A 24,064-nucleotide genomic window follows, 5' to 3' on the forward strand; every position below is an offset into this window, starting at 1 on the left:
TAAATTAGGAAACTAATGAAAAACTCTGATGTTTCAAAAAAGCCATGTTTATGACTCATGTGCTAGCCTTCCTAAACAGTACAGGATAAGACTGTTGGAAGCACTGTGCGAGCAGAGATCTTTCTATTTTATTTTTTTTTTCCTCTAGAAGAGATGAAGAAATCTAGGTTGTGATCATATCATGCCTAGATCAAATCTAGGCAACTTATCACAAAAACAGGAGATACAAAATACAGTATCTTCCCATACAGTCTGCAATATATAACTCTCATAAATAAATGTCTTAATTCTTCTTTTCTTAAACTTAATTGGTAATCGAGTGGATATGGTTTATGTTTTGTTTAAAATTAGGGTTACTGTCATTTCACACTGCTGAATAGCTCTTATGCTCCACCTCAGAACTGATTTTTGAAACAGGTTCTTGATTTATTACTAGTAAATCTCTAGAGGAAATGGTTATGTGCAAATAACACAGGTGTAAGTCATATTTAGAATAAAAAGTATTTTAACATAAGAATTGTCAAAAATTCAAACACCAGAATTCTTATTAATTTCAAAACAAAAATCGCGTGCATTGGGCCTAATCCTTTGCACCTCTGTAGACTGGATTGTTTCACCGTGAATGGGACATTAAAAAAAAAGAGTGACTACTGTTACATGTTTGACTACCACTCTACTTAACAGCAATAATAAAAGGGGAATGGAAGGAACACCATGCGAGGGTGTTTCATTTTGTCTTTTTTCACAAGCAAAGTCTTTAATTATGTAGAGTAGTTAATGGAACAAAGTAGCCTGAGCTATTTTGAGAGCACAAGTTTCCTCACTGTTTAGAAATTTGGCTTCTGGACAATTCTGCTGATAGTTCTGCAAAACTGTTTTCTTGGCAGTTAAGCAATGGCTGTAGTGTGTCTGTATTTGTTTTTTAATCACAGTGTCATAGCCACATTTTTCCAGCCCAGTGAAGCAAGAACAGGCATGCAGATTTAATTTAAGATGTTTCTAACTCTCCGGAGGAGTACTTCACTGGCTAAATGTATTTCACCATTGTGTTGCTCCCAGGCCTAAAAGGTCTACAAACAAAAGGCAGCATTCAGCTCCCCGTCTGTAAAGTTCACTTATAGATGTTCATTAAGCTCTGTCTAGCTCACAGGCTGGAAATCACAGACAGAGGTTTCCGAAAGAACAGGGGCAGGGAGCGGCTGTTTGAAGTCTATTTATCTCTAAAAGCACAGGCCTCATCTGTTACTGTGTGCCACACCGTCATTGGGCGACTGTCTTGCCTTATTTAATAACTTACAGCATACTACCTCTTTTCTAAAAGGGCCTATAAAATTCAACAGGATGAAAGTAATAACAACCTATATAGATGTCACGCTGTTCTTATATGTGTTTCTTTGAAGGTCTATAAACTTACAGAGAATTATTGCCGTTCTGTAGATTCACTGAATCATCTCCTAGATTTCCACAGCAGAAATCTGAATTTCTATGGGATGTTTCTAAACAGCTATACAAAAGATGTATGTTTTAATATTATAAGATTGCTCATAAGGGATGCGAAATTTCAGAGGGTCTGAGTTTTCCATTTTTCCCTCAGCACATTGCAGAAGAGCTTGATGACTTTATATTTCAAATTAAGACTAATAACTAATAATGTTACGGTTAGTCACATCTTTTCCTGGCGTGGCATTTTTTTCCATCATACTTAAAATGTGAAATTTAAATGTATGAGACACCATTCAGTTTTGAGCCCTAGATAGTAAATTCTGTTTATGAAGCAAAAAGAAAACACTTGGAAGTAGGCAGCATGCTCAAAATGTAGCAAATACTTGGAAAAAGATCAGATTTTCAAGATTCACGTGGAAATTTTTTATATATGGCCAAATATTATTGTCCCTGCCATTGCCATTCATCCACAGTATATGGCACTGAAATAATCAGATTTACACTGATGTGCAAACATCAGCAAATGGAATAGCTTTGCTGCAGTTCTGGAGGCTTTTAATACATTTCATTTTTGAGATCTTTAACTACTGTTGATAACTAAGAGGAACTTTTACAATTCACTAGTCTTCTGCCTTTTCTGGTCTCCACAGTAGTGGCTTACTGCTAAGGGAATTGCAAGCAACACAACATTTTATAGATGTAGTCATGCTATTAGCTTATTTTAATTTACTCTGTCACATTTATTTTAAAAATTGTAAATACTTCAAGAGAAACAGAATAGAAAATTGGATTAATCTATATAGACTAAAAGTATTGTTTTATAAACTAGAAACTCCCCGATGAAAGTATTTCACAAGAATAAAGCTACAATATTGAGAAGATAGTTATCTTTTGGAAATTTGAGCCTGCCTATTTTCTTAAAAGTTGCACTGGATTAATTAAGTTGTTTTAAAATCAGGAATAAACTTGTGTAAGCATGTAATCTATCTCATCCAGAGAAGCGTAAACCTTATTTCAATTGATTTAATTCTGTCTGTTTTTCTGTGTTACATTGTCACGTATAAGTAGGCAAGCTACGTTTCAGTTAATCAGCAGGTAGAGGATGCAGTCAACATGCAGTGACACACAGTTCGGTGTGGGGTGAATTGCCTTTGCTTTGACTGGCAGGTGTCCGGTTTTAGGTCCCTCAGTTTTTCCACTTGGGTATCTAAACTGGGGCTGTGAAATTCACTCCCAGCATTGAATGCTCCAGGCACCGCAACAACCCGCTTTGTAAAATCTCAGTGTGGTTTTCGTCTTACTGTAAGTTATTAGACTGTATCAGTATGCCCCAACACTGTGGAATAGGGCAATTATATTCCTTCATCTGTAAACATTTTTAACTGCATTGCTTCTTGTCTGGAGGACGCAGGTGTTCCTTGTTGCATTTAAGAGATATCTTTGTGAAAAGCCTGAAGTCATTTCTTACAGCAAGAGAAAGTATATTTGAACAACTGGCAGAAAGAAATGTCCATGGGTTATGACCACCAATAGCAAAGGCGAAATCAAAGGGTGACACAGTGTCCTTTTAGAGTGCTTATGTATTTAACTGATAGCATTTCTCTGTGTAATAACCCATGAAGTCATGGCCGAGAGAAGGGGAAAGTCTTATAGATAACGTCCTGTTCATAAGCTCCATACTAAATAAGAGATGTGTCTTTAATTGAGCAAAACTGATATTTTCTTGGTTCTGCCATTGAAAAGATTATTCAAATCTGTATTTTGTTAGGATTAACATATTCCTTCTCATTTCTTTCCCATCAGAAATGGTAATTGACAACTTTTAGCAAGGAACAGTGTATTAATCTCTAGCCAGATAAATCCAGTTTACAATTATTTATTTCACTTATCCATGTAGGGGAAGATTTGCTGATGTCTTGTTTTCTCAGATTTCATTTTTTACAGAAGTGCAGCCAACACAATCTATTTTAGAACTGGCTTGGGAAAAAGCAATTTCTCATCTGAGCTGTACTCCCCCAAATGAAAGATTTGGGATTTCAAGACCAGTGCTATTACCAGTCATTTCTTAAAGTGTTTGGAGAACCTCGTCTTGACAGAGGTAAACAGGTCACAAACCTACCATATAAACTCTAAACGATCGCAAAGTGATTTACAGTTCTGGCGTTGAGTGCTTCACCCAACGGTTGTACTAAATATAGTTATTTGCACAATGCATTCTTCCGGGATTTGACAAAATAGTTTGTATAAAATAAAGACTGTCCAAGGCTTGGGCACAAAGCTTGGCCCAAAGCAAACATTTTTGAAGGTCAGAAAACTTGGAATGACTTATTTTGTTGTATTCAGGTATGTCTTTGTATTTCTAGTAGAAGTCAGGAAAATCAATGCCATGAGAAAAGATCGTTATTTCAAATGAACTGACCAGAAATTCCAGACAACTGGAATGTTTCCAGTACAAAATAATCCATGCTGTCCCTTCTCTGTGCTTTTTTTTCCCCTTCTCTTTTATGGCCACCCAAAAATACACAGCTGCCTCTTGACTTCTTTGAAAATGCTGGTGAACTTCCCATTCGCAGTGAACTGCTCCCTCGTTCCCATTAGTGTAGGAGGCCCTGCTCATCCTTTTTCTCTGCAGATGTGAACTGCAGTGATCGTCAACTCTTGTACGTGTTTTGTCACATGGCAAAGCAGCTCAAAAATACTAAAAGGTGGAATAAAATCTCATCTATCCACTCTTTAGTGTCAGAAGCAGGGAAACGCAGAGAAATTATACTTGATATGTTCATTGCCTTACAGGAAGATCTATATATTTAGAATCTGTAAATAAGTAGTTAGTTGTCCAAAGATTTCTATGAATATAATTATGAATTAAAAAGGTCCAAAATATTTTGAGACGGTACTCCTGACTGCAAAATATTTATTGGGTATAATTATACTCCAAGAATAATCTCATTTTTAATACGTCTTTACAAATTTCTGTTTAAAAATCCTCAACGAAAGATTCCTTTCTCCTTAAACCTCACTTCCTCCACATACATTGTATCCCTACTAGTTTCTTCAGGTCCCAGTTGCTGGTCCCTGTCCTGCAAATGAAAGTCGGTGGATGTGCTCCAGTTAAATATTCAGCAATAATGATAGGGGAAACCTCATCACAGCTCTAACTACTGGGCAGTAGGTTTATAAGGCACTCACTGCTTGGCAAAGGACCTGTTCTCGTCACTTCAATTACAGCTTCCATGTTGCAGGTAGTCCTAAAACTGAACTTCTGCTGAGCATTTAAAACAGGCAGGAGCAATATTTCCATGGGTTTGCCGACACCTTTTGTTTTGTCCAAAATGGATTAGGCTGCTTCTGAATATTGGCTTAATGATCTAAATGGGCAAAACTGCTAATGGATCAGAGCATACCAGGTGCTCTTGAGGAAATTAGTTAAATGTGCTTAAATGCCTTCTCCGGGTGGGAAGCTGGCATTCTTGCAGGGCATAAATTAATTCACATTAATTTTCTACTGAAGAAGGCACTTTCAAGTCTGTCTTTTCTCTTAACGGAGCAATTCCTGACGACAGAGAATGTGATTTACTTTGTATCCTTTATCTTTTCAATTAATGCGTAACAAACGAATAACAAGATAAAAGATAGTTTCCCTGAAGTTAGTTAATCTGTCATAATGTCTGTTAATCAGCACGTATAGCAGCACATCTTTGCAGTTTATGCGGCGAAGGGGCAGGCATCTCTCGGAACAGCCCCATCTGCTGACACTCCGTAGCAGGCTTCAGGAGATGCTTTCAAGGTAGTTTCCCTACCTAGCTGAGAAAACAACTGAGTCGTAATGTGACCGGAAAAATGAGACACCCTTTCAGAATGGGAAAAGTAAATATATTTTATTTCTCCCTGCCTATTTTGAAGCCAATAGATATAGTAGTAATATTTGCTAGAGTAGAAAGATGTATAGAGAAAAGTCTGTGAGGAACTGTATTTAACTAAACAATTACCATGTGAAATTGCAGGGGAAAAGATTGTGGCTAGCATATCATAAAAGTGAAACTAAGACCGTAATGACTAGCAAAAGAGAGCCACGCTCGGAGTTCTCATATAAATGTTGTTTGACAGTAAGCATCATTACAAAGCAATGCTTTCAATTATCACTGACGCTTTAACTCACCAGCTAGTGAGTGCCGTCCTAAGGAGCATTTCTGGTACCAGTGCATATTCATTACGAGACGCTTTAAACTAAAAGGATGTGAGTGTTGTCAAAGCTGAAGAGAGGTCAGACTCAAATTAATGAAAGTAAAATCAATCACAGCTTTTAGAGGCAAGCTCTTTTTTTTCCTTTTTTTTTGTTTTTCTTTTTTCTTTGTTTTTCTTTTTTATTGTTGGTTTATGGTTGGGGTTTTTCTGCTTGTTTGGTTGGTGGGGTTTTTTTTTGGTGGTGTGTATTCCTGCCCTATTTTGGAAGTGGTTACCTATCAGTTAATTTACAGATGTCAGATACACGACAGACTTCCAAGGAACAGGTCTGTAGTTATTTCCAGCACCACTATATCTAGAAATCCTCATTTGTGGAAAGGAACTGAAAGACCTGCTCTTCAATTTTCACCTTTATGGCCATAAACCATCTGTACCAGTACACCTATGCAGTGACCAAACTGGTAATATGGAATAATGCTTTGTTTAAGATGATGCATATTAAGCTTAGCTTAAACATACACCACATCACCCACTCTCTTGAAAAGCAGTGTTCATTTGGCCTTCATCTAGATTTTCAGGAAAAAAATTAGAGGCTGTGATAGTGTGAGACAGCCCTCTGAAAGAAGTACTCGGAGTCGTAGCAATCATTTGAGCTTTCCTGGACAAAGCCGCACTTTTAAGGAGGTAGGAAAATATGTTTGCCTCTTGCTTTCACACTCCCGTGTAAACAAAAAAGTTCTGAGGTGAAAGATTATACTTTTTTGGTGCAACTGTCACAGAAAATATTGCTGTTGAAGGTGTAATAAGCTGTTCCTACTATGCAGATCATCATCTCTATACATACATGTGATTAGGCAGCTGTATAAAAATGAAATCATCTAATAGTCTACAAAATGTTCTGGAAAAAACATGTTATTTAGATAAAACTTGATGCAACTAAATTTAGTGAGGGTAGATTTAGATTGGATATCATGAAGAAATTCTTTCCTGTGAGGGTGGTGAGGCACTGGAACAGGTTGCCCAGAGAAGCTGTGGATGCCCCATCCCTGGAAGTGTTCAAGGCCAGGTTGGATGGGGCTTTGAGCAGCCTGGTCTAGTGGGAGGTGTCCCTGCCCATGGCAGGGGGGTTGGAACTAGATGATCTTTAAGGTTCCTTTCAACCTAAACCATTCTATGATTCTATTTCTACCTTCTATTTCTATTCTAATCTGTCTTCTATTTGTGTTTTTTATTAGAAGACAACAACGGATGGTCTCTGCAATTTGATAAACATTATACAAAGGACAAATTCAATAAACTGAAATCTCTGTATGCATTTCAGACAAAGACACCTGAGTGCTGTGAGTAATTACTGATATTATTTGCGTGATTATTACTGATGATTCCAAGAAAGAAATACTTAGCAAATATCCTTAACTGAAAGAGAAATATAGTGCAGTTTCATTTATAGTAAAACAGAATTAACATCTCAGATGAACATATGCATTGAAACTAATTTCTGTTCCATTAAGAGTGATTAATTTTCTGTAAGAGAAGCATCAAACATATGTCAATTAGGAGTGCAATATAAACGTTTATCTGAATATATTAATACAGCTGGAAAGACCATGAAATACATATCTTCTGGAGTGAAATTAAGGCAACATTTGTCCAAATTCACTTCTTCATATATCAAATGATTCTTGCAAGCTCCCTCCACTTCTGCGGGCGTTTGTCCCTTTGTACAGATTTTCTGACTCTGGTGTCTACTGTGAGCACTAATTTAAAGCACAGAGACAGGGGAAAGGGAGCAAAGACTTCCTGACTCAATTTGATCCCTTTTTCACCTGGACAGAACTGTGCTCATTCTAGTACATATAAGAGGACTGAATGATCTAAAAGAGGGACACAAAAAAATCTATATTTATTGTTAGGGTCTTCCCAAATCAATTCTTCTGAGTCAATTATGTAAAAACCCGTGCCTTTATTTCTGTTTAACACAGCCTGCTATGTCAGCCTTGGTGCTCGCTGTTCTTTTACACGCTATTTCTTTTCTCCCCATCCCACCTTTTGCCACAACCACGTTCTTGTTCTCACGCAGTGGCTGGTGCTGTGCCAGCAGAGTGTACCTGCCAAGGGCTGGAGATCTTCTGCGACGCTGCCAAGCTGCGTGCCGTCCCGTCAGTCTCTTCAAACATAACCATAATGTAAGTAGAGCAGAAGAGTTGTCTCTTGCTGTGTTCAGGTTTGACTATCAATCCTACAACCTTTTCACAATTACCGCCTTATAATTATGACCAGTTGGCTCAGCTGGTGCTTGTGAGAGCATCATGTCTCTCTCTTGACAAGTCCTTTAATGTGTTAAGCACAGATTTCCCCTAAATAAAAGGAGACAAAAGGAACTAAAAAACTCTGTGAAGTGATTATTTCATGTTTGTAACAGTGACTTGAGCTAGCAACAGTTTCAGGAAATCTGAAGAAATCTTCAGAAGAAATGTTTCCTTTTAAGACACAATGCTTAGGACGTTTTTATTATTGTATGATCCTGCCAATATTCCTAGTCTATATTCCTGCCAATAAAGTCAACAACCTTGAACTCAGTGGAACTACCTGCCTGAGAAAATCTTTTTAGTTCTCATCTGATGTCTCCGAATATGCTGTTATTTAAAAGGATTTAATCTGGCTGGATCATCATACAGATAGGTATGCATAAAACAGATCTTTGGAAGAGATTAGGGAATGGTTGATATTGATCTTAGTTACTGTTTGAGGGGCCATTTTCTGTGTGGTGAGCAGAGGGCAGCATCACACGTTCTTACCTGAGGATCTTCCCTGTAGAACAAGGGTATGGACCTCTCTGTTCAGCTGCAGTTTGCACTCATGTGTGGCTGAAGTTCTCCTTGTTGGAGAGTTCTCCTTGTGTGGGTTCAAATACCGCAGTACTTCATAACAAAGATTGATGTGGAATGTCAAATATATATTTAAACTGGCTGTTACCTCAGGGTCAACAAAGACTTAAAAATAATGCCTCAGTTCTAGCTTTAGAAAAAGCAGTGAGTCTGTTCAGCTGGCTTTTGGGCTAGGCTCTCTTCTAATCCAACCTGAACTATTTTTGTTCTGGAAAGGAAACTCAAGTCAGTGCCCAATGGAGATGGGGACATGGGGACACATGCACCAGGAAATAAGCTCTGTACGCATTTGAGGTTTGAAATAAATCTATGGTTTAGTTTATACTCAAATCGAGCCAGCGATGTGTGCTTGGAGCCCAGAAGGACAACTGTATCCTGGCCTGCATCAGAAGAGGAGTGGCCAGCAAGTTGAGGGAGGTGATTCTGCCCCTCTACTCTGCTCTGGTGAGACCCCACCTGGAGTACTGTGTCCAGCTTTGGGATCCTTAGCACAAGAAAGACAAGGACCTGTTGGAGCAAGTCCAGAGGAGGGCCACGAAGATGATGAGAGGGCTGGAGCACCTCTCTCCTATGAAGACAGGCTAAGAGAGTTGGGAGTTGTTCAGCCTGGAGAAGAGAAGGCTCCGGGGAGACCTTATAGCAGCCTTCCAGTACCTAAAGGGGGCCTACAGGAAAGATGGGGAGGGACTCTTTATCAGGGAGTGTAATGATAGAACACGGGTTAATGGCCTCAAACTGAAAGAGGGTAGATTTTGATTGGATATCAGGAAGAAATTCTTTACTGTGAGGGTGGTGAGACACTGGAACAGGTTGCCCAGGGAAGCTGTGGATGTCCCATCCCTGGGAGTGTTCAAGGCCAGGCTGGATGGGGCTTTGAGCAGCCTGGTCTAGTGGGAGGTGTCCCTGCCCATGGCAGGGGGTTGGAACTAGATGATCTTTAAAGTCCCTTCCAATTCTAACCATTCTGTGATTCTATGATTCTACTATTTTTCAGTTCCCCTGAGGACATGGAAGAATATTTTTTGATGAGGAAGTATTTCGCTTACTGTTTAAATAGATACAAATATTGAGACAAACAGAGGTAGCATATTCAGACAGTTTCATGTTGTTTTTATTATTTAGCAGTGTGAAAACTGCCCTTATTGAATAACAGAAGTGGCAGTACTGCAGGAAGCTGGGAGAGTATTTTTACTGTGTGCGTTCATTCCTACAGGTCTCTTCAGAGGAATCTACTAAGGAAACTTTCTGCCAACATTTTCAAGAAATACCAAGACCTTAAAAATCTGTAAGGGAGTATTTCAACTTAAAATATCTATTTCATGCCTTAAATACTCATCCTCTCCCTTTCGCATACACACACACACAGAGCTTAACATCTAAATGACAACCTGCAGTTTGTACTCAAAATTCTGTTTTGTCTTACCCTTCAGTACCTCATCTAATTGTGTAGCTTGTTTGGCTCAAATAGTATGATTTGACATTTCTATTTTTGCAAAATCATAATTTATGCATATTTATTTTTTTAGTATTGTTCATTTTATATCAGAAAAATGCTAGACTTTCATTATGTCTGAAGGAAGTTACATTTATAATGAACAGTGAACATGCAAAAGAAATTCAAGTAACTTAATCCATTTACTCCACAAAATGAAAGTTTGAAAAATTAAACTTCCCATTTTCATGGGGGGGGCTCACTTACGTGGCACTTGGTTTTACTCCTAATTATATCTGGTACCAATTAGATAATGCTAGTCAAGTTGTTACAAATTGTTACAGCGATTGTCAAATTGTTACAGCAGCGCAATACTGCGCTATGTTTGATGATGTCTAGCATATATGTTGCTCAAAAATCATAGCCTTAAACAAATTTGCTTTATACAGAATTAGTGAAATTAAGAATTAAATACGAAAGTCCAGAGCAGCGCTCTTAAATCACCTCGTCAAGGCACTTTTGTTCCCAGAAACTTTTATGGCGACTGCGCTGTGCTGCAGCACCCTCTCGTGTTCACAAAGTTAGTTGCCATTCTTAAACCACGGAAAGAAACCTTTTCATTAAGAGAAGTAATCATTAATATGTATAGTCATTATTGAGCGTTAGTACTTAATATTAATTCCACACATTTCTGATCGGTAACTGCACATTTTCAGAAAGCTTTTGAACAATGTTTGGCACAAATCCATTTGGTCAAAACCAATGTCATATTTCTTACTGCTTTTTAACGGAAATGCACTTGGATGTTTTATTGACTGTACTTTAGTTTAAAGGATTTGTATGCAAATACTTCTCAGAGATAGCGCTACAATGCTTTAAAATTATTTTAGAAGGATTTGATATTTGCAATTGATAGCATTTTAAAACTTATTTAATCAAATTAGATAAAGAAAAATAGAAAGAAAAAAGTAGTATTCTTTAGTTTACAGAAAATTAGCAACATTCATTTTATGTTTTTATTATACCTCCTTAAAAATTCACAATTTGAAAATTATCTGATACCATAAAAAGAAAATTCAAAACCACATGTTAATTTGGCATTTGCCATGCAACCTTTTGCTTGTAGCAGGATTCTGGCTAAATATAAAGATAAGGTCACACAGGTGAGAACTGCAAGGTTAGGACCTAAAACAGGAGATCATGTACAACCACTTCATTGTTCATCTCAGGCAAACCAAGTGTCTCAGACTAAATTTTGTGATGTGGCTGTGGGGGGATATTTCTTTTAAAACACCTTTACAGTCTTTGCAACATAGTTGTGAAATGCTCTGGTGAGACCCCACCTGGAGTACTGCGTCCAGCTCTGGAGTCCTCAACGCAAGAAGGACATGGACCTGTTGGAAAGGGTCCAGCGGAGGGCCACGAAGATGATCAGAGGGCTGGAGCACCCCTCCTACAAAGACGGGATGAGAGAATTGGGGTTGTTCAGCCTGGAGAAGGGAAGGCTCTGAGGAGACCTTATAGCAGCCTTCAGTACTTAAAGGGGGCCTACAGGAGAGATGAGGAGGGACTCTTTATCAGGGAGTGTAATGATAGGACACTTGGTAATGGCCTCAAACTGAAAGAGGATAGATTTAGATTGCATATCAGGAAGAAATTCTTTACTGTGAGGGTGGTGAGACTGGAACAGGTTGCCCGGGGAAGTTGTGGATGCCCCATCCCTGGAAGTGTTCAAGGCCAGGCTGGATGGGGCTTTGAGCAACCTGATCTAGTGGGAGGTGTCCCTGCCCGTGGCAGAGGCTTGGAACTAAATGATCTTCAGTGTCCCTTCCAACCCAAACCATTCTGTGATTCTGTGATATTGTCAAATTTAAGATGTAACAAGTTTGACAGCACACAAACGCATTCAGTTTCGTTGATAGATTTTAATTGGTTATTTACACTAGCTTTGACTTTGCATGCTTAGAGAATTAATAGTTGTTGTATCTTCTTAGGTACCTTCAGAATAATAAAATCAGAGCTGTATCTGAACATGCTTTCAAAGGTTTATACAACTTGACAAAACTGTAAGTATTGCTTTTTGAATACTGAAGTAAAGAAGAACGGGAATTGCTCTGAGAGTCACTATGAACGTCTTGCTCTGATTTGGTTCAGTGTTAGGAAGCTGCAAAAACGGTCTAAATCTTGAACTCAATGATTGGATTGAGAAAGCAAACATAGATTTAAAGTTATCTGTGCAAGTTTATCTGACGGGACAATACTTTGAAAGTACAAGTGGGCTCCACGCTTCACTCCCATTCCCCAAATGTGCAGAATGGAAGAAGGAGACAGTATGGTAGTTACCTGCATAAAGTCAGAAAGAATGGAAAAGGAATAAAACCAAAGCCATAGCTTGTGATGAATGAAAACTCTTTAATGTTATATTTTGATTTACAGAAGCAAACGAAGGGAACCAGTATGGGTAATGAAAATAACAATCTTTTTTTTATTTTGCAGCAGCTTTTTGAAAGATGTTTCTAACATCTAAGGAAAACACTCAGTGAAAGAAACAATACATAAATTGTGCTGTTTGGTTCAGCTTTTTGTTTCTGCAATGTTTTTAAAAGGAAATTTTTTTACAATGTTGTACCTCTTCTTTTTCCGTCACATGAGCGTGGTTGATTATCTGTTATTACAGCTGCTGTTGTTACCTTCCCAGCCCATTTACAGTACAGCCCCTCACTTCATTTCTCAGGCTTTCTTTTTCTATGATTTTGGTATCTACGTTTGCCTAATGCCCTTAGCAGAGACTGAACAGGATCCTGGGAACATTCATGGAATGAATCGCTCCACAGAAGGAAACCGGGAAGGGCCTAAAATACAACACAGCGAAAATATGCAGCCTGTTGTGTTTTCTTACAGATAACACAAAATGTTCACCATAATTGTTCCATAAGTCCTCACTACAGAGTCCTGCCCTGCTCTGACATTTCTGTGGAAGACACAAGCCCACGCATTTCCTTCTGTCACAAAAAATTGGCTTTCTTGGGGAGAGAGAGGCTGGAATCGCATACAAGGGGCTTTGTGGCTTACTTAATGGTTTATCTTTCAAAGAAAAGCATGAAAAAGTACCCTACCCAAAAATTATAATTATGAAAATTTTTAGCACTATTCTGATAAATTATCAAGGTAAAATCTTAAAACTCATTTTCATGCATCTGATGCTAATTAATCGTTCCATTAATTTATCTTTGCCTGGTCTTGTTTCAGATACCTGAGCAACAACAAGATAACCAGTTTGAAGCCTGGTGTCTTTGAAGATCTACACAGACTTGAATGGCTGTATGTTGTTTTCTTATTTGTGTGTTTACTTTCTCAAGGATTAATCAAAGCAAGACAAAGAAATATTTGGATTGCTTTCAATTTTGTGCATAGCGGTATTTTATACTAGATAATAACCAAGGAACTCATGTTACACTGTGCAAGGTAAAAATCTGATTGACTTTGGTGAGGGCAGAGATTAGTTCTTGCGGCCTTTATGGCTCCAATGACTGGTGACTTTTACAATACTAAATAATGTTTATTAGTAATTGCCTGTTACAAATTAATAAATTAAATAACTCAGATACTATAAAACAGTAGGAAGATTTGGGGGGGAGGGAATACACAGTGCTTGAAATGTCCCAGACAAAATGACTGTCATAATCTGAAATATTTATTACTGCTCTTCAGACAGATGAAGTTGGAATACTGTTTTGACTCAGTAAAGTTATTAAAAATAAGCAAGTAATAATATGTCTAACATTTTTCTGAGTGTTTTGAACTGATGGATTGCTGTGGAACACCGTTATGTGGTGCTGCTTTGTTTTTGCAGGGAATTCATTCAAATTCTTGATCAAAGAAATTTTAAAACTGGCAAGAAAATACTTCTTTTCTAAACTGAAAACAATTACTTTCGCAAAGATAAAATATTTATTTTTTAAATAAAATTCTTCTGAAAGAAAGTTAATTTGATTAATACCCTGACCTGCTATGGAGTAGTGCATTAATTTTTTTAGTTTGAATGGGCATTTGAAGAAAACCACTTCAATTATGTTATTTTTTCAACATCTGTTCAATTTAAGACTGCAGACAATTATCAATCTGAGACATGCTTTGCTATTATTCATAGGATAATTGAAAATAACAGGATAAATCGGATCTCTCCATTAACATTTTATGGACTCAAGTCTCTTATTCTCCTGTAAGTATGCAATAAGAACAAAAAGTTTCATTGTCCTTGTTTGAGGTAGAACAAAACCAATTTTCTTTTCAGTAATTTTACTTTTCAGTTAAGTTTCTTCTAACTGACTGCACTCTCTGAAATTAATGATATGTTTTTCAGACAGTATCCGTTTCTAGCAGATAATGTCTGATGTTTACAGTTAATATCAAGGAGCGGTATGCAGAGAGGCTCCTGCTTATACTTATTGCTATAAAACCCAAGCCAGCTTTGTTGTGTGCCCAGGTGGAGGGTCAGAAGCAGACAAGTGTAGAGAGGTCCCACCTGCGGGGAGCAGCAGACAGGACAGGTGACCCAAAACTGACCAACGGGGTATTCCATCCCATCTGTCCCATGCTCAGTATAAAGCTGAGGGATCAAGGGGTCACCCTCTCTTCTTCAGTGGCCAGGGTCGGAGGAGGACTCTGTCCGTTCTTCTGTCTTTGATTCTCATTGGTGTGTTCCTGAATCTGGTTCCTGCCTGCTGCTGAGTCCCATCGCTTGCCAGTGACGTGACCATCATCCTGGTGCCTTGATATTGGTTTTCTATATATTTACATATATTTCGTTATTTTCTTATTAATATTATTATGTTTTCTTTTTGTCGTTAGTATTTCATTAGAACTCTTTTAGGGATATTTTCCAGCCCGTAAGTCTCTCTCCCTTATTCTCTCTCCCTTCCCCTTCTGTTATTTGTTTAGTGGCTAACCCAGCCCAAACCACAACAGTTACTTAATGGAACAGAACAGAAAGGGCAGATATATATATATAAAAACCTTTTTATAATGGCTGTGCTTGCTCACCATGGAGTGCCATCAGTACACAGCAGCTTCTTCTTACCCCCAGCTGTGATGTGCTGGAGTAGGAGGATTTGGCAGCAGCGGACATGCAGTGTTTGAAAAAGTATAGGGAGATGGGTGGGAAAAATAATAAAAAGTTAGTGTCTTTTTACTGCAGTAATGGGGGCGAGTTGTCCTCCAGAGTGGCGGTGCAGGGGGTGGGGGTCCCAAAGCTCCTTCCCTCGGCAGCAGCCCAGCCTCACTGCCCGAGAGCCCATCTGTAATCTGTCGCTGCCCTCTCCAGCCCCAACGACGAGGGACCCCCTACCTTTGCAGCTCGGAGGGAAACCTCCCTCCATCTCCCCCTTCTTCTGTCATGAATAGAAGTTACATGACGGAAGTTATGACACAATAGTCAAAACATTTGTATTGACTTGCTATGTTTTATTTAAAAAGCAATGAAGTGAACATCTTTCCTTTACCTGGTAATTAACTAGTTAAGGATAAAATACTGCTCCACAGAATGCCACAGGGAAAGTATGTGGAAGTTTAAGAAAATAATACTACCTTCAAGACTATGAGAAATGAATCAAGCTTTCACTGCCTTTTTTTCAGAAGTACAAATATAAGACATGGAGGGTTTTTTTTCTAGAATGTAATTTTTGGCCAATGTAAATAGCTACACTATTCTATTTTTCAGAGAGATGATGAACAATTCTCTTGCTCGTTTGCCTGATAAACCTCTGTGCCAATACATGCCGAGACTAAACTGGCTGTAAGTCTACCCAATTTCACTAGAAAAATATTATTTTGTTGTCTTTGTATGGTGCTTCCACCCCACTTTTTCTAATGGGGTGCTGGATCTTACAGAGTGGGTAACTTCCTGCTGGGTCACTGCAGGGTTGATGACCTGAAGGCATCAATTAGGTGTGCAGAAATATTACTTGTCTGGTTCCCACTCTCTGTTGTGCAGTCATGAATTTCTGATAGTATTTTTCCTTAATTACCTTCGAATAACTGCCTGAATTTATTTTCAGTGATTGATGTTTTGTTTTTATATCCCAGAGACCTGGAAGGCAACCATATCCATCATGTAAGAAATGTCACTTTCATCTCCTGCAACACTCTAACTGTACTGTAAGTAATAGGATACGCTAGCCTGCCAGAGTCACATATGCTGCTGCTGAACAGTCAAGTGATTTGTTATAGCTAATATTAAAGTTTCCTCAGTATCACGGTTATTTAGATCTCAGGAGATTAAATTAAAAATGTTCAGTTTTAAATGAGTGCCATAAAAAATAACCACTGTTTACATTTATAGCAAAGTTCAGTGCTGATATATGCAACTGAACTTCACTGAAGTGATTCTGACTGATATTAAGATTTAGACTTTTTTGTTCTAACTTTTTACTTGGAAAAAGAGGCAAAAAGTTCTCATAATAAAAAGCAGAAAACATAAAAATATGTAGCTCGTTTCTTCATTTTAATTAGTTTGTTTGGCTGGGTCGTCAACTTTAGAATTTTCCCCGTAGTTTGACTGATTACAGCAATGATGTTGTAATCATGTTCAGAAAATCCCTTCAACCTTTTGCCAGATTAGTAGGCTCCACAGTACCTGTCACTTTCAATTTTTAGCTATTGTTCAGTACCCATATTCTCATCTTTCTCTTTGCTTTAAAACCCAGGTTGTTCATTTAAGGAGCAAGCTCAGTGGCAGATGAAATAGGGGTGAAGGAAAAGTTGAGCCTTTTTGGCTCATGCACAGGCACATGCCTGTGTCCAAGGTGTGGTTAGGTCACAAGCCTTCCAGCCCGATTTATCTTCTGCCTGCCCTCAGCCAATTTATATCCGCCTCCTATGGGTGTGTGGATATATACATACCCACACACAAACACATATGTGCATAGGCAATAAAAGTTATTTATCAAATGGTAAAATGGTAAGCTTCTACATCTGATTAGCTTGTTAACTGAATTAAGCGAATATTTGAAGATGCAGAGAAGAGAGAATTTTAAAAGTTTATAAAATCTTTCTCTAAAACCAAATAGATGTCGAGAAGCAGCAACATAAGTTTGTTTTATTCTTTCAGGGTGATGAGACGAAATAAAATCAGCTCTCTAAATGAAAACAGCTTTTCTTCTCTCCAGATGCTAGATGAATTGTGAGTTGATTTCTTCTCTTACTTGTATAACAAGTCACACAGTTTTACAATTTATATTACAAACATCATTTATGATAAATTCTGTTTCATATAACATGCTCTGCAGATAGCACTCGTCCTCAGGGTTTTTTTCTGTGTGTTTAACAGGGCAGAAGGAGTTGGTAAAACACATTTTCTGTGCGCATCAATAATACTGAGGGTTTTGCTCACAAGATCCTTATGTTTCCTGAATAGAATCAGACTAATTAATCTTAGATCACCACAGTGTCTTTTAGACTCATTTGCCAGTTTCAGTCAGACTGAGACCTTTACTCCCCTGTCCACAGCTATTAAAATCTGTGTTTAGTGAAAGTACGCAGATAGATAGAGACAAAAACGGAGGGAAAGATGTAGTGCTGGCTAGCCCATGTGAGAAAATTCCCATCATGAAACAGTAAATTTAATTTATTTCCAAGCTCCTACAACTCAAATTAAGGGTATTTTATTTTCTTTTTGATGTAAACACAACAATAATAAATGATGTATCTAAAGGCATATCTGAAGTAACTAGACAAAGAGAAATCCGGTGGATCTAGCTTCTCACCCTGCTTTAACAGCATTCTTTCACAGTCAAAGTTTCTGATACCCTATGTTATAAATAATATTTGGCAAACAGGATAAAACTGTGTGTCTTGAAATTGCAAAATGGTTCGGTAAAATTACTGAGCCTAGTAAGAACTTACTGTATCCTACCTGTGGCTCTTTCTGCAGAGATTTGGCTAGCAACAAGATTGAATCACTTCCTCCATATATATTTAAGGATCTAAAGGAGCTTTCACAACTGTAAGGATTCTTGATTATTATGATGTATAACTGTATATTACTCATTTGATATGATGCTTTCAGTCATGAATGCTGGGAAAGAAAAGCATGTGTATGTATGCGTCATTTAAGCACTGCCTAAAAAATACTTATCTCAAGAGTAATTCTATACACCATTTTGCCCAGAGTAGTTTTGTAGATGTGTATTGTCATGTCCCAAAAGATACCAAATTCAAATTCTACCCTTTTTTAGATTTTGTTGGTATATACCAAATTAGCTATGCTAGCTATATAATGAGAAATTAATATTTCGGTGGGAATGTTTAGTGTGATATCAGAATTTGCTCTAAAAATAGATAATAAACCTGTGTACGAGCATCACGCAGATGCCTTGTTTGAAACTGTTTTTTTCCTGTGAAAGAGTTCCAAAAAAGCATAAGTTATTATAAAACCAGAAAGATATTATCTCTTTTTCCCATGATGCATATATGGGCAAATTGTCAAATGCTACTGCTGGGAAGTCCCAATATTTCTCACATAATCTGAAAGAGGCACTAGTCGCAAAATTGAAGACCTCCCCAGAGGAGAAGGGGTAGTATGTGGAATAACATATTTTTGAGCTTTTCCAGCATCCTCCAGATCCATTACAATACACTGGGACAACCAAGTGTGTACAGCTACATTTATTGAGTTTGCGCATTTTAGTTACCATATTAAAATAAAAACATAAGGAAAAGTTACAGGGAGAAGAAAAAGGGGATGTACCGAGAATCACTCTTGCATAGAGCGAAAGCATCTAATGATGATGTCTGTTTTCACATTCCACTGCCTCTGTCTGTTCCTGAACTCACATGAATGATTATGAAAAAATTGAGTTTAGCCAACAGCAAAATCAATTGTGATTTATTTCTAAGTGCGTGCAGTTCAGCTAGCTTCTTTTACTTGAAAGACAAGTCCAGGAAGTTCAATACCTAAATATTTCTATAGCCAAAACCTTTAAGCATAAGGTTGGGGGAGGCCGTTGTGCATGTGTGTGTGTGTGTGTATGTGTGTAATAGTGTGCCTGTGAAGCATCTGACTACTCTTCCCACTGGCTTACCAAGCTGGATAACACTAAATGAATGTTACCATTTGCAGTTGGAACTGCCAATTGTACAAGTCCTTCCTACAGGGCTGGAAAAGCAAATGGGTTATGTAGTTTGACTTTATTTTTAGAACAAACTGTAAGGAAGATGTACAAAGTTACTTATGTCTATGTTGTGTTTACAGGAACCTTTCTTACAATCCAATCAAGAAAATACAAATAGACCAGTTTGATTTTCTAATTAGACTCAAATCCCTGTAAGTACCGAGTTTTTAAATTTTGCTATGTTTTCTTTGTGATTATGCACATCTCCTTCAGCAGGACATGATCCAGAATATGTTTTATAAGAAATTGCCCTTGAAATAATTCATAGTTATGGTAATGATCCTAAACAATTTGAGCCTGGAAAATAATTACTAGCAATACTCAAATTTTCCTTCCTGTAAATACCAGTTTTGTAACGGAATTTTTTTCCAACAAAAAGAGATCATAAATTCAGCTTAGAGAAGGACGTTGTCTTTTCTTCTATTATAGAACAAGATTAGCCCTCATTTGACCTTATGTAATTTGTTCACACGGCCTAAGGGTTATGCAAGGTCCAGATGGGGCTATTAATGCCAGGAGCGGGTACCATTAGGGTATGTAAAGACGGGAATTATAAAGGAATTTGATATATGTACAAGTTTGGGGACAAATTTCCCTTCTTACAGAATCTACTGCTAACACCATGAAAAGAGCACTATAAACCAAGTACAATTCAGCTGCCATGCCAGAAGGAGGTGGGACCTTTACAAATCTTTTCGAAGAGTTTAGCAGGAGTTTTTGTGGCTGCGCTAACACAGCAGCTCCAACTTGAATTCTGCCAGCAGAGCTCTTCCTAAAACTGTGATAGTGCAGTGACAGCCTTGCAAATCTGAAATTATCCTGTGGTAGATTTAAGTACATCTTCACAGACCACGGCACATTGGCAACAACCAGCATGGTAGAGCACAGCATTGGCTCTCGTCAGTCATCATTTCAAAATCATAGAATCATTAGGATACTTTGGGTTGGAAGGGACCTTAAAGATCACCTAGTCCAACCCCCTGCAATGAGCAGGGACATCTCCCACTAGACCAGGTTGCTCAAAGCCTCATCCAGCCTGGCCTTGAACACTTCCAGGGATGGGGGATCCACAGCTTCTCTGGGCAACCTGTTCCAGTGCCTCACCACCCTGACTGTAAAAAATTTCTTCCTTATATCTAACCTAAATCTTCCCTCTTTTAGTTTAAAACCATTATCCCTTGTCCTATCATAACAGGCGCTACTAAAAATGGTTGTGGAAATAGAAAATGAGATGTTTCCTTGGATAGGAGCATAATAGGAGTTTCTGATTTGACCCAACCAGCAGTGCATATGCCTCCGTTGACCAGTCCAGCTTCCTCATGGTGAGCTGGAATCCGATGGCCAAATTCAACTAAATTTGATAAACGGCTAATGACCTGAAAATACTAAATCTGTACAACTTTCATGAAAATAAACAATTGAGCACAGAAAAGAACAGTTAGTTACCTCCCTAACAGTTGGGGTACAGCATATACTTTATCCATTATTTAACACCAAAGAACTCGTGCAATTCAGTGACTGGGACCTTCCATGTTTTTAGGTTAAGAAAGTTGTTAAATCTTGAGATAGATCTATACGAAGCAGTTTGCAGAACATCAGTTGCCTCTTTGCTAGTTTGAAATAGTAAGAATAGCTGGGTAAAGCCCAGCCTAAGATTCTTTGCGGTGCTTAAATAAAACTAACACTGTTCCATACTGGGGGCTTTTTTCCTGTCTCCTAGCAAAAATGCCCGCCAGACCACAGCAACTAACCAGTAAGACTGGTATTTTTCTCCACTTTTGCCTAAATGTGCTCAGAACTCACATGGATATTGCATTCCAGGCATTGAACGGTGACTTCAAATAAGGGTCCCCACAAGGAGAACCAAAGACCTCTGACCGGTTGCACACCTAACCGGTGGATCAGGTGGACTGGAAGAATACAGAAACTGAAGTCCTAAAAGAACAACTTACACAGTTACACTTTATTGATCTAGCACTGCAGGGGGAATAATAGTGCCATTTTCAGTATATTAAGAAAAAAAAAAGAAAGAAAGAAAGAAAGAAATCCCATCTATGTGTCACAAGCCAGCGTTTTCCCTCACATGCCGTGTTCTATGCCCCAGCTTCCTGCTGCTCTTGACACAATGAAGACTGAACTCCTGCAGTTGTTTGATTGTCTAGTAAAGCACTCCCTGGGATAAAAGGCAGAAGAGACATGTAAAATATTACTATTGGAACAAGTTATTATTTTCTCAGAGATGATGAAAGAACATCAGTAGAACAATACTTTGGAAGGGCAACACAATAATCAGAGATTGCACTGCTGAGAGCACTAAAAGAGCCACCTTTGTGATTTTGGAAGAACAGCGAGTTTATTAGAATTAACTGCAATTTATTTTATTCCACTTTAGCTTTTACACAGACTTTCTGTACAAGTTTCAAGGGGATGATAGATTAGATGCAGTTAAAGTTTATCTCTAGTTTCCTATATCCATAGAAGCACAATTAAATGCTCATAAAGTTTGTTCTTTTACTACTGAGTTTCTATGGCCTTTTACTGAGAGTACATTGTTTACAGCAGCTTGGAGGGCATTGAGATTGCAAACATCCAGAGGAGAATGTTCAGGCCCCTGAGAAACCTTTCCCACATGTAAGTAGGTCTGCTTTCTTTGGTCTGAATTTTACAATTTACAGAATACTGGGTAATTGAAAACAAAAATATATGAAAAGCACCATGTGTGCAGTTGTGAAATTTTGACAGTTTTTAATTAATTTTTCTTCATTCAGAATATGTTTTCTGGGTAGTTACTAGAGAGTTTTGATAACCTGGTAACCAAACCAGAACCATCTCTTATCTGTTTTTCTTTTTCACGACCAGATATTTTAAGAAATTCCAGTACTGTGGATATGCCCCTCATGTGCGCAGCTGCAAGCCCAATACTGATGGGATTTCATCCCTTGAGAATCTTTTAGCTAGCATCATACAGAGAGTGTTTGTCTGGGTTGTATCCGCCATCACCTGCTTTGGAAATATTTTTGTTATCTGCATGAGGCCTTACATCAGATCTGAGAATAAGCTTCACGCCATCTCAATAATGTCTCTCTGCTGTGAGTACTCCATGCGTAAAAGAATATTGGTTTAGTCTGCTCATAGTGTATATGGTATTTGTTGCTACAATATAGTGACATATTTCCAGCACTGGATTAGCTGAACTTTCATGTGGTTTCAAATGACGATACAAAATGTTGTGTACCTTACGCATTTGGAGGTCTTCTGCATCAGGACGCTGCTTTTGTTCTGTGCCAACAGGCAGCTGACAAATTCCAAAGGTTTCACGTTCGATTTTAGTGCTGTGGGTGTTGTGTCAAATTCACGCTTTCTTTAGCAAGGAGAAATAAAACTTTTCAAAGGCCCATAAACTTAAGTTTTACTATGCAGTTTTGAGTAAATAGCAATTTGCTTGTGTAAACATTGTGTTAAAGATAGTTATTTGTGGTTTTCGCACGAGCAAAAGGTTACTTATGCAAACATAGAAAATCAATCACCCTTAGATCCCCAATATCAAGAATTAGGGTGTCTCTTTTTTTTTATTTTAGTCCTAAAGACAAGTCTATGGATTAACTATTTGGCAGTACAGTCACCACAATCTCAGTAGAGGAGAGTCTACCAGCATTTTACAAATGCCATTAGCTGCATTTTGAAAAGCAATTGTCAAAAGCATATAAAATAAGTGCAATGTTTCTAAATGCAGCATGTCAGTGATTTTGAAACTTTGTTGTTTAACCGTGGGAACGGTCTGAACACCACACAAAACTTCTAGCCAAAACACCTGAGAAACCTTCGGTTCTGCGTTGCCAGCTCCTCTGCCCTGAATAGTCTTAGAAGACTATGCACGTTGGTTTGGAATTAGCATAAGGTGGACAAACCAAAAGTAAACTTTGAAACCAGCAGAGATGCCCTACTCAAAACAAATTACCTTAAGCTAAATGTCAATATCAAAAGGAGTAAGACCTAATAAAAAAAGGGTTGCAAGAGTATTTCTATAAATGAAGCCATATATTTTTCTGTTTACGAACCAATTTTATCTGAACTTCAAAAAATCAGGTTGGAAACAAGTACGGAACACAGGCTATCAGTCCAACTGAAAACTAATTAAAAAAAAAAAAAAAGAGGAATGAAACTGAATTATGCTGCCTTTATTGTAATTCGCAAATTCACAATAGCATTCCAACTATAATATTGATTTTATATCTATATATTAGATGACTTTTAAATATGTACGTGTATAATATAAATATATGCGTATGTATGTCTGTTTTCCAACATACATATACACAGAGAATGGGAAATTCAGATGTGTAAATAATGATGTTAAGCACTGTGCCCACAGGTGCTGACTGTCTGATGGGAATATATTTATTTGTGATTGGAGCTTTTGATCTTAAATATCGCGGAGAATACAACAAGCACGCTCAGTTGTGGATGGACAGTATTCATTGTCAATTGGTGGGATCGCTGGCTATTCTGTCTACAGAGGTGTCAGTCTTACTGTTGACTTACCTGACTTTGGAAAAATACATCTGCATAGTTTATCCTTTTAGGTGTTTGAAGCCCAGAAAACGCAGGACAATTTCCATTTTGGTTCTTATCTGGATAATTGGGTTTGCTGTTGCTTTTATCCCACTGAGCAATAAGGAATTTTTCAGGAACTACTATGGCACCAACGGCGTCTGTTTTCCTCTTCACTCAGAACAATCAGAAAGTTCAGGAAGTCAGATTTATTCTGTTGTAATTTTTTTGGGTAAGTTGCATTTCTTCTTTACATATGATTAGAGCTGCAAATGATCTTAATGTTCACACAAATAAGATAGCTTTGCTGTGATGTTCACACCTCATATTTAGATGCTCCAGTAAGCGGTCACAGACTTTTTCCAGACCAAATATTTCACTATATTAGATGCTTG

General features: G+C 38.0%; 1 protein-coding gene across 2 annotated transcripts in view; it reads left to right on the forward strand.

The window, feature by feature from the left end:
• The window catches only part of RXFP1 (relaxin family peptide receptor 1), a 53,685-nt gene that overhangs the window by 24,557 nt on the left and 5,064 nt on the right, over nt 1-24,064 (forward strand). Inside the window, exons 3-16 of one of the 2 annotated variants that reach the window (XM_063336180.1) lie at nt 6,864-6,968; nt 7,709-7,814; nt 9,730-9,801; nt 11,943-12,014; nt 13,198-13,269; nt 14,099-14,170; nt 15,668-15,742; nt 16,033-16,104; nt 17,057-17,128; nt 17,879-17,950; nt 19,199-19,270; nt 21,678-21,749; nt 21,978-22,207; nt 23,491-23,901. In XM_063336180.1, coding sequence (XP_063192250.1) covers nt 6,864-6,968; nt 7,709-7,814; nt 9,730-9,801; nt 11,943-12,014; nt 13,198-13,269; nt 14,099-14,170; nt 15,668-15,742; nt 16,033-16,104; nt 17,057-17,128; nt 17,879-17,950; nt 19,199-19,270; nt 21,678-21,749; nt 21,978-22,207; nt 23,491-23,901 — 1,575 coding nt within the window. The remainder of the gene's footprint in view (nt 1-6,863; nt 6,969-7,708; nt 7,815-9,729; nt 9,802-11,942; nt 12,015-13,197; nt 13,270-14,098; nt 14,171-15,667; nt 15,743-16,032; nt 16,105-17,056; nt 17,129-17,878; nt 17,951-19,198; nt 19,271-21,677; nt 21,750-21,977; nt 22,208-23,490; nt 23,902-24,064) is intronic. The other variant, XM_063336181.1, reaches the window with a different exon arrangement.

This window comes from Chroicocephalus ridibundus, chromosome 5, assembly GCF_963924245.1.
Source record: "Chroicocephalus ridibundus chromosome 5, bChrRid1.1, whole genome shotgun sequence".
Taxonomy (NCBI): Eukaryota; Metazoa; Chordata; class Aves; order Charadriiformes; family Laridae; genus Chroicocephalus; species Chroicocephalus ridibundus.